The sequence below is a fragment of the Cervus elaphus genome, chromosome 17 (genome assembly GCF_910594005.1).
Source record: "Cervus elaphus chromosome 17, mCerEla1.1, whole genome shotgun sequence".
Classification (NCBI taxonomy): domain Eukaryota; kingdom Metazoa; phylum Chordata; class Mammalia; order Artiodactyla; family Cervidae; genus Cervus; species Cervus elaphus.
The window spans coordinates 35,482,904-35,501,607 of record NC_057831.1 but is presented as its reverse complement, the minus strand read 5'-3'; the positions used below and the strand labels follow the sequence as shown (position 1 = coordinate 35,501,607).

At 35.2% G+C, this 18,704-nt stretch overlaps 1 protein-coding gene across 2 annotated transcripts in view; it reads left to right on the top strand.

Annotated features, from left to right (window-relative positions):
* MMRN1 (multimerin 1) overlaps positions 1 to 17,622 on the top strand; it is a 63,218-nt gene extending 45,596 nt beyond the window's left edge. For both annotated transcript variants that reach the window (XM_043871299.1, XM_043871298.1), the window contains exons 7-8: positions 15,007 to 15,159; positions 16,473 to 17,622. In XM_043871299.1, the coding sequence (XP_043727234.1) occupies positions 15,007 to 15,159; positions 16,473 to 16,894 (575 nt within the window). In that variant the 3' untranslated portion in view covers positions 16,895 to 17,622. The remainder of the gene's footprint in view (positions 1 to 15,006; positions 15,160 to 16,472) is intronic.
* The last annotated feature ends 1,082 nt before the right edge of the window (positions 17,623 to 18,704 follow it).

The following is an 18,704-nucleotide window of genomic DNA, read 5'->3' as shown; positions in this document are numbered from 1 at the left end:
TAGAAGGCCCTGAATGACAAGCTAAGTATCTTAGTCCCTTTGGGCTGCTTTAACAAAATTCCACAGGCTGGGTAGCTTATAAACAACAGAAATTTGCTTCTCAACATGGTAGAGGCTGGGGAAACTAAAATTAAGGTGCCAGCATAGTAACAATCTGGTGAGGGCCCTTTTCCTGGTTCACTTGGTTCTGATAACCACTGGCTGTATCCCCACATGGCAGAAGGGGTGAGGGAGCCTGTGAGGTCTCTTTGATAAGAACACTAATCCCATTCATGAGGGCACCACCCTCATCTCCAAAGCACCTCCAAAGTTCCCACTTCCTAATATCATCAATGGCAGGGGTTAGTATTTCAACCTATAAATTTTGGAAGACATATTCCAGGCAGGTAGACATGATTTTGTAAAGAGTGGTCTTTGGAAATTTTGAGCAGAGGGTTGGGTATGGTGAGAACTGCATCTCAGGAGCATGAAGCCAGCAGTTGTGTGTAGCATGAAATTAGAGTACCAGTTAGGACATTATTGGCAAAATCGTAAGAACTAGATCTCAGGAAGAGGTAACTGAATCAGAGGAGATGGGTATGAATAATGTTGTAAAAGTAATCTCAGCAGAAATGAAAAGATAGTGGGGAAATTAATGGTCTAAGGAACAACAACACGTGATTCTGGTCCTAGCTGTTTCAGTACGTCTGTGTAGCCTTGAGTAAGTTCACCTGTCTGAATCTCAGATTCTTCCATTCATGTGGTAGAATTGCAATAGGTATTTTGCTGAGCTCGTTAGCATAAATATCCAGTCTCAGAACTGTATCAGTCGCAGACTGGATCACTGTAAAAAAAAAAAAATGTGAGCCATTCACAGCCTGAATGCATGGCACTTGGGAAGGGGAGAAAAGTAGAATATTCTGTGGTTTTGCACTTGGGAAATGAGAGGGTAAAAGTACCATTGACAAATACTGTAAACACCAGAGGAGAAGCATACATTTGGGAGGAAAGAGGAATTTATTGTAGTGCATATAAAGTACTTAATAGTCTCTCTGTATGAAAGAAGTATTTTATTAAGATGTTTGGCATATGAGTAACATTACATAATCTTTTCATGATGAAAAGAATACTATTCCTAAAAGAAATGGCAGTGCACCTCTCATATGAGTCTGCTGTTGAATTATACACTCATTTGGATGAATTTTGTATTTTACTGCTTTTTAATTACAAAAGGGTAATCATTATCCTAGAATAATATGACCCTTCATGTTTTATCTCTGAATGTTCTGATAATATTAAAAATCACAGAGTAATACAAAGTTGAGATATCTCTTCACTATTTAAACTATTGTATTTATTTATGACTCCTTTCAAATTAATCTGACTCAGGAGAACTAATCTTACTCAATGGGATCACAGAACAAATTATTTAGGCTTTACATATTTCCAAGAAAAGGCGGTGTTTCAATACAAGATGTTCTTATAATAATAATTTTAGGAAAAATGAGTTGTTCTTCCTCCATATTATTTTAACCCTTGGTCTTTCCTCTATGGACACTGCAAATGAGTTTCTGTTAAGCTCCATAGGATGTGTGATCATACACCAGGTAAGCCATGTCCTTCTCCCCCTTAAATAAAAAGAATACCTGTATCTATACAGCAACTATAAATTTAAATAGCTTCAAAATTAAGAGATTCAATAGAACATACAAAACTAACAAAGCTTCGTATTCTTTCATTATAAAGAATGCATGCTAGGAGCTTATAAAAATTGCATTGAGTATTTATATACCACTATATTAATGGGCTAATAATTAACTTAGTATTGATTCTTTTTTTACTGATGCCTTGATATAATTGCTTCTGGTTTCTTTATTTACTGTAAGTAGAATTTTTATAGACCTAAAGTTAATAATTAATTAAAAGTTCTTTATTTTATCTTTGTAAAGATGACCCATTATGATGTCAGGGCAGTGGAGAGATATGGGCCTAATTTCATATCTGGGGTAGATATTCACTTTGTGCAGGAGCAGCAACATAATGTGTGGGGCCCTTTCAAGTGGATACATAGATATGCATGTTCATTAAGCCAGCTCTGCTTCTATGGGCCATAAAACCAGTGGCCTTCATTGGACAGCTGAGCAGGTAAAGTATGTGTAAGGTAATAAAACCAGTGGATTCAGGCTAAATTCTCCTATAAGAATAAACCAATTGCAAAATATACTACTTGCTTTGATATCAGCTGTGAGGCACAGTGAAACACCACTTGAATTTGGCTGTGTTTCCTTTGACCTTTGCTATGATCTGGTAAATATAGTCCAGCCACATTATTCCCTTACCTAATGCCAGAAGGTAACTTATCATCATTTTAAAACTCTCACAATATTATTCAGATAATAACCACTATCATTTGCAGAATAAATACAATTTGCAGAAATAAAGACCATTTAAACATAGTTTTTTTAATTTAATTTTTTAATGAAGTGTAATTGATTTATATTTTTAGTTTCAGGTGTACAACACAGCAATTCAGTTAGACACACATATATTCTTCTTTGGATTCTTTTTTAGATCATACATATTTTTCTTTAGACTCTTTCCCCTCATGGTTATTATAAAATATGGAATATAGTTCCCTGTGCTATACAGTAGGTCCTTGTTGTTTATCTATTTTATATATAGTAGTGTATATATGTTCATCGCAACCTCATTTATCCCTCCTCTCTCCCCTTTTCCCCTTTGGTAACCATAAATGTTTTCTATGTCTGTGAGTCTCTTTCTGTTTAATCTTAATAACTGATAACCTCCTTTGAAGCCTAGTAACAGGAATACTATAATGAGGTAATATTGGATACTATTTAATAACACTACATGCCAGGCTCTGTTCAAACTATTCTACATATGTTCCTTCATTTAGCATTTATGAGGTAGCTATCATTATTCTTACTTTGAAGATGAGTAAACTAACCCTCTGCCTAAGGTCACGCCTTGTGAGAGAGCCTGACCCCTGGTCTGTTGGACACAGGGCTCAGCTGAACCACGGTACTCAAGTAGACTCTGAAGCGTGTTCACCTGCCTTTCTCTTCCTTCTGCTTGTGTTTGATGCATCATACCTATTTCAGAGTCTGGCCATATCTGAATATTTCTTATGACCTGAGTCATAAACTCCCAGAGAGTTTGCTTTCTTGAGAATCCAAATACTGCCACTTATTTCTGCTTCTGATCAGAGGGAAGTAAGTGGCTGTTTTTCAGTTTAGCTTTTCTATGATAATGGCCAATGGGCAGTTGTAATAGAAAGTTACCATTGGCTATTCACAAGATCTTCTTGGGGCTGATACAATAGCAGGTAAATTTCAGAGTCCTCTTCCCCTCACTTCCTTTTGAGCCATTTCCACATGCAGTTATGCTAACGATGATTCCTCCTAGGCCAATGCTGAAAAACTGTTCTGGTTGAATCCCTAAATATTTGATTTGTTTCTAAACAATAGTCCAATAGACATCAAGAGGATTTTATTTCCACTTTGAGGGTTTATTTGTACAATTGGCAGGCTTGTCCCTGCAGAAGGAGTTTGGCTGCTTGCCTTCCAAGAGAGGCTGAATCCTGTGGTAACAATGTCAGCAGCACGGCTGAGGCTGTGTCCTCTGCTCCTGAGTCCACTGGCTTTCTACTTGAACTATTTCCCCTGTATTTACCAGGTATATTTACCTCTCCTTAATAAACCTCTCATTCATCACTATCACATTTGTTAGTCTTTTTAAGAAAGATTACATTTTATAAAAGATTTGGTAGTGTATGATATACAACTTTTTAAATGATCATTGCTGTGCATATAAGCAGTTTAAAAGAGAAAAATAAGAAACTAGTGGACATTTAACTGTTTTATATCATTTTAAAATCATTTATAAATTTTGTGACACAGCATAGAGGCAGTTGTGGATGGCTAAGAAGCACTGAATCGCCTAGCAAGACTTATTTGTAATAAGTCTTTTTTTCTAAAACTTACTTTCCTCATTTATAAAATTAGAATAACATACCCACCTTACAAAGTTTATTTTAAGGATCAAAGAAATCAACTGGCACACAGTGTATTATTAACATGGTTATGACTATATGATACAATTTTCTCAGCTATATTCAATGTTTATATTTTCTTTTCTTTAATATTTTCACTTAATATTTGATAGGTAATTATACCCATGTATCAACATAATTTAAATGCTCATGGTATTCCAGTGTTCTACTTTTAATTTATAAGTCACTGTGTTTTAAACTCAACATGTTTATAAATGAGCTTATGCTTATCACATAACAATAAGTCAAAAGGAATAAGATTAAAAATGTAAAGGCTTAAATGTATAAAAATGCTTGTGCATTACAGGCACTAAAAGAGATCTGCGGAAGTTTTAATGAGTTTTTTCCACGGTATTTCGGCTCTTGATATGCTTTTCCATGTTATAAAAAATAACCATTCTCACATATGCCTCAGGATAAGTTGACTTCTATACAAAATAGTTGAATATAAGCTAATTAAATTTTGAAGGATTGCTGCTTCAATTTAGAGTTTACAGTGCATTTCATAAGGTATCCAAAATGTTTGCCGATATGCTGGAAGCACTCATGGTACTCAGAAAATAGCTACACACATAGCTAAGGTTTATTGTAGTGAAATGATACATGATATAATTGGCAAGGGAAAAGGACCCAGGCAGAATCTGGAGAAATCCATTCATAGACTTTCTTAGGTTCTCTCCCTCCTATAAGGGGGTACACTTCTGTGTGGGATCTTTTTTTTTTTTTTTCCAGACACCAAAACATGCAGTAACATGCAATATTTCTGCCCAGAGAAGTCCACCAGATATTCAACTCCTAAGGTTTTTACTGGGGCTTGTCTTAGTCAGCTCACACTGCTATATTGCTATGACAAGTACCATAGGTAAGGTGGCTTATAATCAGTAGCACTTTACCTCTCATGGTTTTGAGATCAGGCCGGCACGGTCAGTTTCTTACAAAAACCCTCTTCTGGACTGCAAACTGCCAACTTATTTTATTCTCACATGACAGAAAGGGAAGGAAGGAGAGAGCTCTCTGGGGTCCTTTTTAAAAGGGCACTAATCCTACTCATGAAGGCTCCACCCTAAATACCTAAAATGCCTCCCACAGACCCCACCTACTAATACCATCCCTTAGGGAGTTAGAAATTCCACGTATGAGTTTGTGTGGGACACAAACTTTCAGTTCAAACAAGGTTGGTCATGTAGGTACCCTCTGCTGAGCACATACCAAAACTCTAAAAGGAAAGCAGAAGTTCAGCCTATAAAACATATAATTTGTACAATGAGTCAGGGCACTATGAAGACACTTTTTAATTAGAGAAGCCAAGTTCCCAGATATGGATCAAGGGCAAATCCTTGAAAGTCAGCATTTCTAAAGGTAGCAGTCTCAGGCCTGCTATATAAACTCTTTTCTGCTCATGATCTTAAAGATATTCTTTGTGCCAGAGTTGGTTAGCAAGCCTGTCTTCTGGGGATAGCATCGCCAGTTTGTGTCAATAAAACAAGGTTGAAGAGAATATTAAATGAAGTAGGTTTTGTTCATTGTTCCTAAGAAGAAGAAAATAATCCCCTAGCTTTCCAGAGGATTCCCCTTTGTATGGAAGAATGACAGTTGAAGAGAAGATGCTGGCAAAATTGACAATTCTTTCCTACTTCATGTCTTACAATAAAATGACCATGGAATCTAAAGGTGAACAGTCAGAACTCTATGTGCTTGACGTTCTCATCTGAGCCAAAATTTAGAACACATGCATCTGATGATAAAAAAGAAATGGAACAGGATACGAGGATTCATTTACATAGTCACTACATATGCTAAGATTAGTCTCCTAACAAGAATCACAGGAGCTATTTCTCAACAGCAAACTGTTTCTTTGACACCGAAGATTTGACACCAGATCTAATTATTAACTGGCCTGTGATTAAATACAATGAATGCATGTTTTTCCACTGGTTGCTAACAACACTGTAAGTTCAAAATTGCACCTGACACTGTAATATTATTTTATGTTGTACTCATTTGCAAACATGAGGAATAATCTGTTGGGATTATTAAATCACAAATTGTGAATGTGTTGCACAGCTGTCTGAGTGGACATGATTCTCTCATCTTGACAAAAAAATTGCAGCATAAAAAATAGTTTTGCCATGTGTTTTCTGCACATGAAATTTGAAAAACATACCCAGAAGTTTATAATTGCCAGTTTTACTATGCACAGCTTCAAAGTGGATCTGAAAAGAAATAATAAGTATTTTCTCAGTATTACTTCTCAGAAATAAAAAGTATCAATATTTTCTCAGGGTCCCGTCCCAGAGTGACTAGCTGGGATGTTTAATAATAAACACTATTTGGTTTAAATAATAGGAAATATTTTTAAAGAGAAACAATAATTATTTTATTATAAATTTTATTTGAATTATTCAAATCTGCTTGTTTTGAACATCACTTTTGGGGAAGTATAACATGGTATTTTGTTTTGTTGACATAATTAATTAATGTAAACTCAAGTCTCTTCACCTCCCAAACTAATTACCAAAAACATTTATTACACAGTGTTTGGAGAACTAAAGAAGTCAGTGAAAGAAAATTACTGAGTCTCATTTTGCCAGTCATGTAGAAATTAAAATACACATCTACCTTTTACAAAAAAAGGATATCATTTTTATAACCAACAGTCCCTCAAGAACTCTTTTCTAGACTTTATAATCTTAAACAAGTGTTAAATTTAAAAATTTTCGGGAATATTTATAATAGATTCTAGAGGTATCTGCACAAATATTAAGTGTGAATAAAACCAGGTACTTTTATAGATGCTTGAGATACATAGCATTTTTTTGAAATTTGTGTTTTTTGGAGCTTACACTCTAGCAGGGATAGAGAAAGCTAAGTAAAAATGTAAATTATATAGTCTGGTAAAAGATGATGAATGTTATGCATAAAGGAAAAAGTAGAAGTAGAGAATCAGAGTACTGTGGGATGTGCTGAGTGTGTGTAGGGAGCCAAGTGTAGTATTAGTAAATAAAATCATGGGATAGGGCTCAATTTCTGGAAAAATAGTGAACCCGGCAGGCAATGGGAATATAAAGAAAACTTTGTAATTTTGTTGTAACACAAGTTGACAGTGGAAGATGTACCTATAGAGTAATGTGGTATTTCATTGTTGTGTTTTATGTTTAAAATTTTTTTCCATGTGCTTCTGAACACCATGTTGATATAGCTGTTTTGAACATGAAAGAAGAGAGACATGTCACAGCATATACTAAGCACTAATTGAGTGTTATAGGAGTTTATTGTCATAAAAGCTATGTCTTATTAAGAACTGGATGTTTGGGCAAATCTCATGAAAGAGGTAGTTTTGAGCTGAGCATTCATTCAGTCAACCATTTATACCCTGTGTGCAGTATCATATGTTTAAATTCATTGTTAGTAACAATGAAAGATTTTTGAGCAAGAGTATAAGATAATCAATAACCTCATATATGCAGATGACACCACCCTTATGACAGAAAGTGAAAAGGAACTAAAGAGCCTCTTGATGAAATTGAAAGAAGAGAGTGAAAAAGACGGCTTAAAACTCAACATTCAAAAAATGAAGATCATGGCATCGGGTTACATCGCTTCATGACAAATAGATGGGGAAACAATGGGAACAGTGACAGATGTTGTTTTCTTGAGCTCCAAAATCACTGCAGAGACTGCAGCCATGAAATTAAGACACTTGCTCTTTAGAAGAAAAGCTATGGCCAACCTAGACATATTAAAAAGCAGACACATTACTTTGCTGACAAAGGTCCATCTACTCAAAGCTATGGTCTTTCCAGTAGTCATGTATAGATGTGTGAGTTGGACCATAAAGAAAGCTGAGTGCCCAAGAATTGATGCTTTTGAACTGTGCTGTTGGAGAAGACTCTTGAGAGTCCCTTGGACTGCAAGGAGACCCAACCAGTCCATGCTAAAGGAAATCAGCCCTGAATATTCATTGGAAGGCCTGATGCTGAAGCTCCAATACTTTCGCCACCCAATGTGAAGAACAGATGGAAAAGACCCTTTTCATTGGAAAAGACCCTAATGCTGGGAAAGATTGGAAGTAGAGGGAAAAGGGGACGACAGAGGATTAGATGGTTGGATGGCATCACCAGCTCAATTGATGTGAGTTTGAGCACGCTTCAGGAGTTGGTGATGGACAGGGAAGTCTGGAATGCTGCAGTCCATGGGGTCACAAAGAGTCGGACTGACTGATAGCATAATCATGTGTGTGCATTATTAAGATTTATTCTAAGTTCTTCCAGAGATCAGTTACAAAATTACAACTATCCTGACTTGAATAGATTAAGACCTCAAAAGGTGATAGAGAAAGGAACAAAATGAAAACTGGAATGTTACTTAAATGTGAATATATCTTTAGCAGAAAACAGCCAGTTGAAAACACAAAAACTTAGAATAAAAATAACACCAATATTTAAATAAAGCATCAATGATGAGAAGTCAGTCATTCCATTAATGGAAATAGAAAGGTTAAGAAGGAAGTGCAGACGCACATGGGAAGAGAAATTTAGTCTGTGATACATTAATTTAAAGCTCTCTATCCCTGTGTGTGTGTGTGAGCTTCTGCATGCCCAATCACTCAATCATGTCTGGTTCTTTGTGACCCCATGGACTGCCCCTTGCCAGGCTCTTCTGTCCATGAAATTTTCCAGGAAAGAATACTGGAGTTGGTTGCCAAACCCTCCTCCAGGGGATCTTCCCAACCCAGGCTTGGGTTGGTAAGATCGCCTGCATTGGTAGGCGAAATTTTACCACTGAGCCACCTCTATCCCTATGGAAATGTCCAAAAGTCAATGAGTAAATGGCAGATAGATGGGGGCCAGTGGAAACAGTGGCAGACTTTATTTTTCTGGGCTCCAAAATCACTGCAGATGGTGACTGCAACCATGAAATTAAAAGACACTTACCCCTTGGAAGGAAAGTTATGACCAACCTAGACAGCATATTAAAAATCGGAGACATTACTTTGCCAACAAAGGTCTGTCTAGTCAAGGTTATGGTTTTACCAGTGGTCATGAATGGATGTGAGAGTTGGACTATAAAGAAAGCCGAGTGCCGAAAAATTGATGCTTTATAACTGTGGTGTTGCAGAAGACTCTTGAGAGTCCCTTGGACTGCAATGAGATCCAACCAGTCCATCCTAAAGGAGATCAGTCCTGGGTGTTCATTGGAGGGACTGATGTTAAAGCTGAAACTCCAATACTTTGGCCACCTGATGCAAAGAGCTGACTCATTGGAAAAGACCCTGATGCTGGGAAAGATTGAGGGCAGGAGGAGAAGGGGACGAGGATGAGATGGTTGGATGGCTTGATGGACATGGGTTTGGGTTGACTCTGGGAGTTGGTGATGGACAGGGAGGCCTGGCATCATGCGGTTCATGGGTTCTCAAAGAGTCAGACACAATTGAGCAACTGAACTGAGCTGAACTGAATGTAGGTCTGGAAGCAGAAGAGGGTTTGTAGATAAAAATAGGAAATTATTGCACTGAGGTGATAGATGAGGGCACAGAAGTAAATTAGGTAGCTAGAGAAAAAGCAGAAAATGTGGGAGAAAAAGGAGTAATCAGAAGTTGAGGGCACAGAAGTAAATTAGGTAGCTAGAGAAAAAGATAGAAACGTGGGAGAGAGAAAAAGGAGTAATCAGAACCAGGAAAGTACATGAGTCTCTGAACTCAAAGTCTTTAAGAAAAAAGAAAAGATAAAAAAAAAAAAAAAGACATAATGATGTAGAAGGAGGACCTGTGCAAACAAAATAATAGAAATAAAAATGTTGGGGAGATGTCTGTTTATTTTTACTATAATTTATATGGAGTTAAATTCACTGTTTTTTTCTTTAATTCACTATTTTTGACATGCAGTCTGTGAATTATGACAGATGTGTAGTCATGTAATCACCACAAAAGTCAAGATGGAGAACATTTCCATCACACCCTCAAATTCTCTTATGTCCCTTTTTAGTCAACTCTACCTCCAATCCCAGTCACTGTCAACAGTGATATGTTTTCTCTCCTTTACCCTTTTATCTTTTGCAGAGTATCTTTTATATTAAATCATGCAAAACATTATACAAATCCACCAGTATCTGTTCTAGATACTATGTCCACCACAACATTATAACTTTTCTTTATCTTTCATGCTGTGTAGGCTTTTGAGCCTGGCTTCTTTCACCTGGTGTATTTGAGATCCTTCGATGTTGTTGCATGTGTTCCTTTTCATCACCGAGCCGAGTAGTGGTCCATTGTATGGATGACCTACAGCTTGTTTACCCGTTTAGCAATTGAAGGATGCTTTGGCTGTTTACAGTTTGGGGTGATTATGAATAAAGCTGCTGTAAACATTCAGGTTTACACTCATACATACAGGGTTTTGTGCATATACAGTTTTCATTTCTCCTGAGTTATACAGCCGTAGCATAACTTAGTTATAAAATAAATATAGTTTTAACTTTGTCAGAACTGGTCAACCACTTGCAATTTCCATTAGAAATGTATGAGAATCCTAGTTGCTCCACAATCTTGTCAACACTTGGCATTGCCGATATTGTTTATTTTACTATTTTAATAGACATATTATTGTATTTAATTGTGATGTTATTTTGCATTTTCCTAATGACTAACATTGTTGAACATGTTTCAGTACCTTTGCCATTTTTAATATTCTTTTGATTGAAGATTATAACTCTAAAGAAAAAGGCAAAAACAGATGATGAAGTTGAGTAAAAAACGTTTCATTTTCTGGCTTGTGACTTAGGATAAATATAAATGACAAGTGTTAGAGTAAATCATCTGAAACAGGGCTAATCCATTTGGTAAAGATTGCTGATATGATTAAAAGAGCTTTAAATTATATTTGAAGTGTTGAGAAAAAAGATCCCAGAAACAAGATCAAGAACAACAGACATGAATTTAAGAAGGAGAACAAAATAAAAACTGATAATTGAAGGAAAAGTAGTAAAGATGGTTGAAAACAATGTTTCCATCCATCTCTAACTAATGAAGAGAGTATGAGTGTCTTTTCGTAACTAATGGACAGGCAATGAATCTGAAAAAGTAATATAAACAACTGGTCACATTTCTAGAAGTTGTTGGAAAGGGACATATGAAGCATTTTTAGAGCAGTGAAAGGGTACGACTTATTTGATAGATACAATTTTGATAAATGATGAAACAGAATAGCACTGAAAATTAGCATATACATTAGTATGAGGGTGAAAACATGTTAGCATTGGCATCAGGATGAAAGGTAAAGAAAAGTTTTAATGTTGTGTGGACACAGTATCTAGAGCAGATACTAGTGGATTTATATAGCACTTTCCTCTGTGTATGACAAAAGTTGCCCAGAGGCACTGAGAGGTCCTCTCACTAGTCTGTTAGAAACTCCATCCTGACCTCAGCAGGGATCAGAGTTATCAGTCCTGCACAATGTTATTATTTAAATGATGAAATAAAAGAATAAAATCCTGATGCTAATCTATAACTAAGCATTAAAAATAATTTAAATAATAAATAAAAATAAAATATTATATAAAACATGTATGGTGCTAGGTGTACTATAAACAAAAATAGAAGCAGAAGACATCAATATGAAGTGTCCCTTCATTATTTATCAAATGCCTATTGAATGAGTGCTGAATGAGCACTGAGAAAAATTAAGTGGATACAGGGGTAAATTAAACACAACCTCTCTTCTCATGGAGTTCAGACATTAAACAAGCAATTAAAATAAAGAATGATAAATATTGGCAAAGACAGAGTGCTTTGAAAATGTAAGGAATTCTTCAAGCAGTTCAAATTTAACATGAGCCTTTATAAAATATGGAAGTAGAATTAATAGAAAAGTATAACTTGAGCACCTATCAGGGTTCAAAAAGCAAAGACCAGAACAAATTGAGACTTATGAAACATTCCAATACAGTGGTAAAGGAATTTTAGTCCTGGTTCAGATCAGGGAAATGAATATTAACAGATTAGTCATGCTATTTGCACAAGATGAGAGAATATTGAGTTGGCAGAACTTAATTGTGCTGATCTTCATCAAAGAAAATAAATGGACTGGAAGGAGTTTGAAGTTCTACCCAAGACAGAAGTTGTGGAAAGTTTGCTTGAAATAATTCCATGTCTCTAGAAAAACATGCCAACGGCATCATAGAATCAAACTGTACCTGATCTTTGAGAAAAAGTGAAGAAGAAATAGAGTGTTAGATAAAGGATGAGATCATCTACTCAATCTTCCATTGATTTGTTTATTCGTCTTTAAGAAGACAGTTTAGTACTTCTATATGTCAAGCACCGTGCTAGTCAGCAGTGACACAAAGTTTAACAAGTGGAAACCCTGAGCCCTGTCCTCACAAAAGCTCACACTCTAATTGAAAGTGGGAACAAATGAACAATTACATGATGACTCAGCAGGTAAAGAATTCACTTGCAACGCAGAAGACATAGGAGACATGAATTTGATCCGTGGGTAGGGAAGATCCCCTGGAGAAGGAAATGGCATCCCATTCCAGTATTCTTGCCTGGGAAAGCCCGTGGACAGAGGAGCCTGGTAGGCTACAATCCTGGGGTTGCAAAGAGTTGGACACGATTGAGTGACTAAGCACGCACACAGACCTGATAAATTCAACAGGAACTTCAGAGCATCAAACAATTAAGAGAATCTATGTAAATCTATCAAAAGGGCATGTAAAAAAAAAAAGACATGATGTTTTATTTAGAGTGTGATTTTTATTAATTCAAAGACAATTGCCCATTGAACACAAATATGTAATACAGGAACTTATAAAAGTATCTAACCATTTTTTAAGTATTTTAGTAATAAACCAAAAAATAATACAAATCAGATGATATACAAAAGTAGATTTATATCTGACTGTATAATGAAATAAAAATAGCTTCAATTGACAAATCAGTGCCAACCAATCTTTAGCTCTCTGTTACAAGGTTCTGTACTTAACAAGTATTCATTAAATACTTTTTTCAAAATGAGAATATAGCCAATATCTTATCATAACTTTAAATGGACTATAGTTTATTAAAATATTGAATCATTATGCTGTACCCCTGACACTAATAACATAACACTGTAAATCAACTAGACTTCAAAAAAGTTTTTTTCATTCTACTTACACAGGCATGCAGTTTGGTCACATTTTATGTTAATTTGAATTATTTAAATATGAAGCAGAATGTATTTAAAATATTTATAGGTCTCACTCTTGAGATAAATGTTAAAGCAAATAACCTTAAATTTAAAAATCATCAATGACCATGTTTTAAAATGAGTGAATTGTAAACGGTTCACACTATTTCCACAAGGTGGAGCCATAGTGGTAACTGTATCTAGTAATGTATTCTTCCAACCTTTTCTTTCCACATTATTATGTATTACGTTTATAACCATATTTATCATTTATAACCATATTTATAACTTGAGGCTTTCTAAATAACTGAAATTATTCTATATCTAATAAGTTAACTGAAACACTGTCTTTCAGCAAATTGAGTATGTTGGGGATTTATCCCACTCTTTTACTGCTGTCTAATATTCCTTGCTGAAAAAAGAGTGGCAGTAATAGTGTTAGTCTCTTAGTCGTGTCTGACTCTTTGCGACTCTATGGACTGTAGTCCGTCAGGCTCCTCTGTCCATGGGATTCTCCAGGCAAGAATACTGGAGTGGGTTGCCATCCCTTCTGCAGGGGATCTTTCCGACCCATAGATAGAAACCAGGTCTCCGGCACTGCATGCAGATTCTTACCGTCTGAGATACAGGGAAGCTCTGCTGAAAAGATACTCTAATTCATTTAATAAGTCCCTTCATCAGTGGTCGTTTAGGGGTCCTACTATTTTTCACTAGTGCAAATGATATCACGAAGAAATTTCTTGAACATTATCTTTGTGCAAGTGTGTCTGGAATATATGTTCTGCTGGGAGAAATTTCTGGCTCAAAGCAAATGAACATTTTTAATTCTGTCAAATTGTCCTATTCAAAGTTTCCAACAATATAAGGTCAAACCAACATTATACGAGAATGTTCATTTTCTGCATGACTGTTTTGTTTTTAAATGCTGCCACCTGATATAAAATGTTGTTGATGGTAATTTGTTACTCCTTAATTAGTAATGAGGTTGAATAAGTTTTGAACTGTAGTTGTTCACTGACTTCCCAGCTCATATTCCTTGCCCATTTGCCACTATTTTTACAGAGTTACACTCTTTTTTGTGGGGATTAGTCAGAACTTTTTATTTGTTATAGATATTAATCATTAGAGTGTTATTAGATTGTTGTATCTGTTAAAAAATACTTTCTTAGCACTTTGAAATTTGATAATGTGCAGCTTTCATTGCCAATGAATTGTGGGTCTAGGTGGTCAAACATCAGGATTTTTCTCTTATGGCTTCTGGGGTTTGTTTTGTGTTGAAAAAGCTTCCCAAAATTTTAAAGCTCAGCAAAGATATTCTATTTGATTATAATGCAATCATTTTTTCACATTTAGTATTTTTATGCACATGGAATTTATATTTTTATGAATATACTCTTAGCTTAGCACCATTTATTGAACAGACTTTGTTTTCCTTCTGTGATTTGAAATATTACCCTCGACATGCACTGGCTTCATTTGTATGTGATTGTGTGTCCAGATAGCCTATCAGTTCTACAGTTGACAAAAATCTTAATATTTAACACAAATAAATGCAGTGGATCACAGAATTATTCTCACTTCCGAGAAGCAGGAAAGAGCTTCAGAAGAAGCAGTGCAGAAAGTTCAGAGATTTCGTGAAATCCCATGACTGCATTGATGGGTGATCTGGGCCTGGGAATGCATTTTTCCTATTTCTGACTCAGTGTTTTTCCCATTTTGCTGCAAACTATAATTTGAGATCAACAGAAAAACAGGTCACTTTTACCCTCTTTTATCTTGATTCTTTTTCAGTAACAGAGGAGTATTCATACTGTAGTAGATCCCCATGCCAGAATGGGGGTACATGTATAAATGCAAGAACTAGCTTTATCTGTGCTTGCCGACATCCTTTCATTGGTGACAACTGTACTGTCAAAGTGGCAGGAGAAGATGCTTTAGCTCCAGGTAAGAAAGTACATGTGTCCTTGGATTTGCTCAATGTCATAAACACAAATATTTTTTGAAATGTTTACAAACGCATGTTTAGACCTGCTTAATCTGGACTCACTTGAGGATTAATTCCTTTTACTTCTGAAATTTACTGAATAACGTACATGGTTTTGTCAGGTAAACTAATTCATATACACTATATGAAATTTTCAATGTTGGTTTAATAGAAGCAGTTTATTAAAAATCCCCCAATTTGTTTTTTCTAGTGCATCTTAAAAGAAAATATAGATTGCATAAGAAACTATAGGTTATATGTTCTTAAAATAAAATATATATTATATATATGCCATATAATATATATGTATACATAGTATATATATATACACATATACATATCTATATAAACTTTTTCTCCTCGAATAAGAATACATCTTTGATTCATATCAAATCTGATCCCATAAATAAAGCTTTAATAAGTGTATAGCAGTATGTCTTCTATGAAGGTCATAGTACCACTCTGACTGGCTGAGGGCTGTTAGACTATGCTAAAATGTAGTGAGTAGAGCAAGATGCCTTTTTGTCCATTTACTTTCATAAGTATTGGTTGTTACAGATATACTTCCAGAGTGTATCATTTTTTATTTGCACACAAGAAAATGTGTTCAGGGCTTAATATATATTCTCTTTAAAATGATGGCAAAAATTGTTTCAAACCAGGCTTTTCCTAATAATATGCTGCATAATAAAGTGAATTTTTTAGTCTGCTTTTAAATCTCAGCCTTTGTAAGTACATTTGGTATTAATTACATAGAAGATTGCTTTTGTCTGCCTCTCTATAGTGCATATGATTTCACTGGGTTTCCGTGTTAGTCTCCAGAAACTGACAACGTGCAGGAAAAATTGTTTCTACATCATGTCAGCTTTAATTCATGCAAGAGGCTTTAAAACATTCTGGCATACCATAATAATCAAAAAATGCTTTGAATTCCTTCATCTCTGGAGAGATCAAAGCCACACACAAATTAATCTTTGAGGCGTTTTTGTGAGTGATGTATTGACTGTTACTGTCACTCTACCCTGATCTAAATGGAGAAACTGAGTCTCAGAGAGACTAAGCAATTTGGGTAGTTCAGGCGAGAAAAGAGGCAGGCATCCAGACACACATGCCCTTGTTAAGTCCAATGAATGATGTTTTACTAACAATTTTTTTTTTTTGTCCGAACTGGCATTTTATTAACCCTTTTTATAACTGAGATAAAGAATAAAGATATAACAAAACAAGATCAAAACATGAAAATCAACTCTTTCCATTTTTTTTCCACTAACAGATTTTTCAAAAGGAACTTACAGATATGCACCGATGGTGGCATTTTTTGCATCTCATACTTACGGAATGACTACACCTGGTCCTATCTTATTTAATAACTTGGATGTCAACTATGGAGCCTCATATACTCCAAGAACTGGAAAATTCAGAATCCCCTATCTTGGGGTGTATGTTTTTAAGTATACCATTGAGTCAGTTAGTGCTCATATCTCTGGATTTTTAGTGGTTGATGGAGTAGACAAGCTTGCATTTGAGTCTGAAAATGGTAACCGTGAAGTACACTGTGATAGAGTTCTGACTGGGGATGCCTTATTAGAATTAAATTATGGGCAGGAAGTGTGGTTGCGCCTTGTAAAAGGAACAATTCCAGCCAAATTTCCCCCTGCCACTACATTTAGTGGTTACTTATTATACCGTACATAAATTAGCATGAAAGACAGACTGTCACCTTTACTGAGAAGCAGCCAGTGTTTTTATTTATCTTTGCATGCACATCTACTCTATTTTTGGTTTTTCAACATGAATGAAAATGAACCTTTTTATAAAATCTGAGTAAGGCTCTAAGTTTGTTTATTTCACAAAAATTATTTAAATATCTTTTAAACAACCTGTATATGAAAGAATTTTTGCTTCTAAACAGATTTAGTAGCATAGAAAACAAAATTAGCTTTTTAGCATAACCATTCCTATTTTTGTTTTTTCATGTTAAGGCATTGCAATATAAAGGAATATTATAAAATGACAATCAGTCACTATTGTCAGTCACAGTAATCTTTTCAACAGAACATTTAACTTTTGTGATTCCCTGTGTACATAAATATATAACATATGTTTCTCAAATTCACAAGTTCCAAGTACTGAAAGACCAAGAAGTTGTCCTTTAACTTTGATTTTCAGTCTTTTCTGTTGTTTTAAAATTTTACATATTGGAATTTTCCCTTGTAATGAAAATTTTTAAACTTGAATTAGAAATTTGAAATATGCTTTACTATTGTTTCCTTCCTAAACTATATTCAATGTCCTGTGAAAAGCCATAATGGAGAAGAATATGAAAAAGAATATATATGTGTGTAACTGAATCAATTGCTATACACCACAAACTAACACAACATTGTAAGCCAACTATACATCAATAAAATTTTTTTAAAAGATTATTTTTTCCTTCCTATAATTAGAGAATAAAGAAATAGTTAACACATGAACATTTACACCCAAGTCTAAAGACACAGAAGTGGGTATTTTATCTTTCTTCCATCATACAATAACTGTGTGTGTGTGCTGTCACGTTCAACTCTTTGTGACTTCACGGACTGCAGCCCAGCAGGCTCCTCCATCCATGGGGTTTCCCAGGCAAGAATACTGGAGCAGGGTTGCCACCTCCTTCTCCAACGGATGTTTCTCACCCAGGGATCAAACCAGGTCTCCTGAACTAGCAGGCAGATTCTTTACCACTGAGCCACCAAGGAAGCCCATACAATATATACAGGGGGAAAAAAAAACACCTTTCTCTAATGAGTGGCAACACATGGCAGACTTGATTGTATTTTTATAACAGGTGCATATATTTCATGGTGATACTATAACTTATGGATTTATGGTGTGCTTCCTGTGCCCTGGTTCTCATCTATGCAACAAATATGTAACATCTCATTGATTCCTTACAAAATTTTTAAAAGGTGGGTATTAACCAAGTTTCACAGCTAGAAAGGACTAAGGTAGGATTTAGAATCAGCCATTCTTCTCTAGCACCCACTTGCATCCTTTCTCTATCCTACCTCCTACAGATGTACCATAATTGATTTAATAATCCCTTTGAAGTTCATTTGGATTATCTCCAATGTTTCATTATAACAATATTATTGTAGTGAACACCCTTAAACATACATCCCTTATATATTTAACAAGATATTTCTGAAGAAGAAATTCCTGTAAGACATTCTAAGAAAGAAGTAAAAGTTTTTGGTATGGAAAACATTTCTCATGAGTTATTTAATGCTTATTATAATCCTGTGAATAATGTACTAACCTTATGAGATATGTATCATGTATTATACTCTTTACACTGGTGAGAAACAGAGGCAAGTAAGTGGGTAAGTTTCACAACAGTTCAGGAAATTGTGAGAATTTCAAGAACAAAAGATAAGCATACATTTCTACTTTGCTACAAGTTCTATCAAAAGGCCCTTGAGAAGATTGTTATCCAGTTTGCTCATGTAAAGGAGTATCCATTACT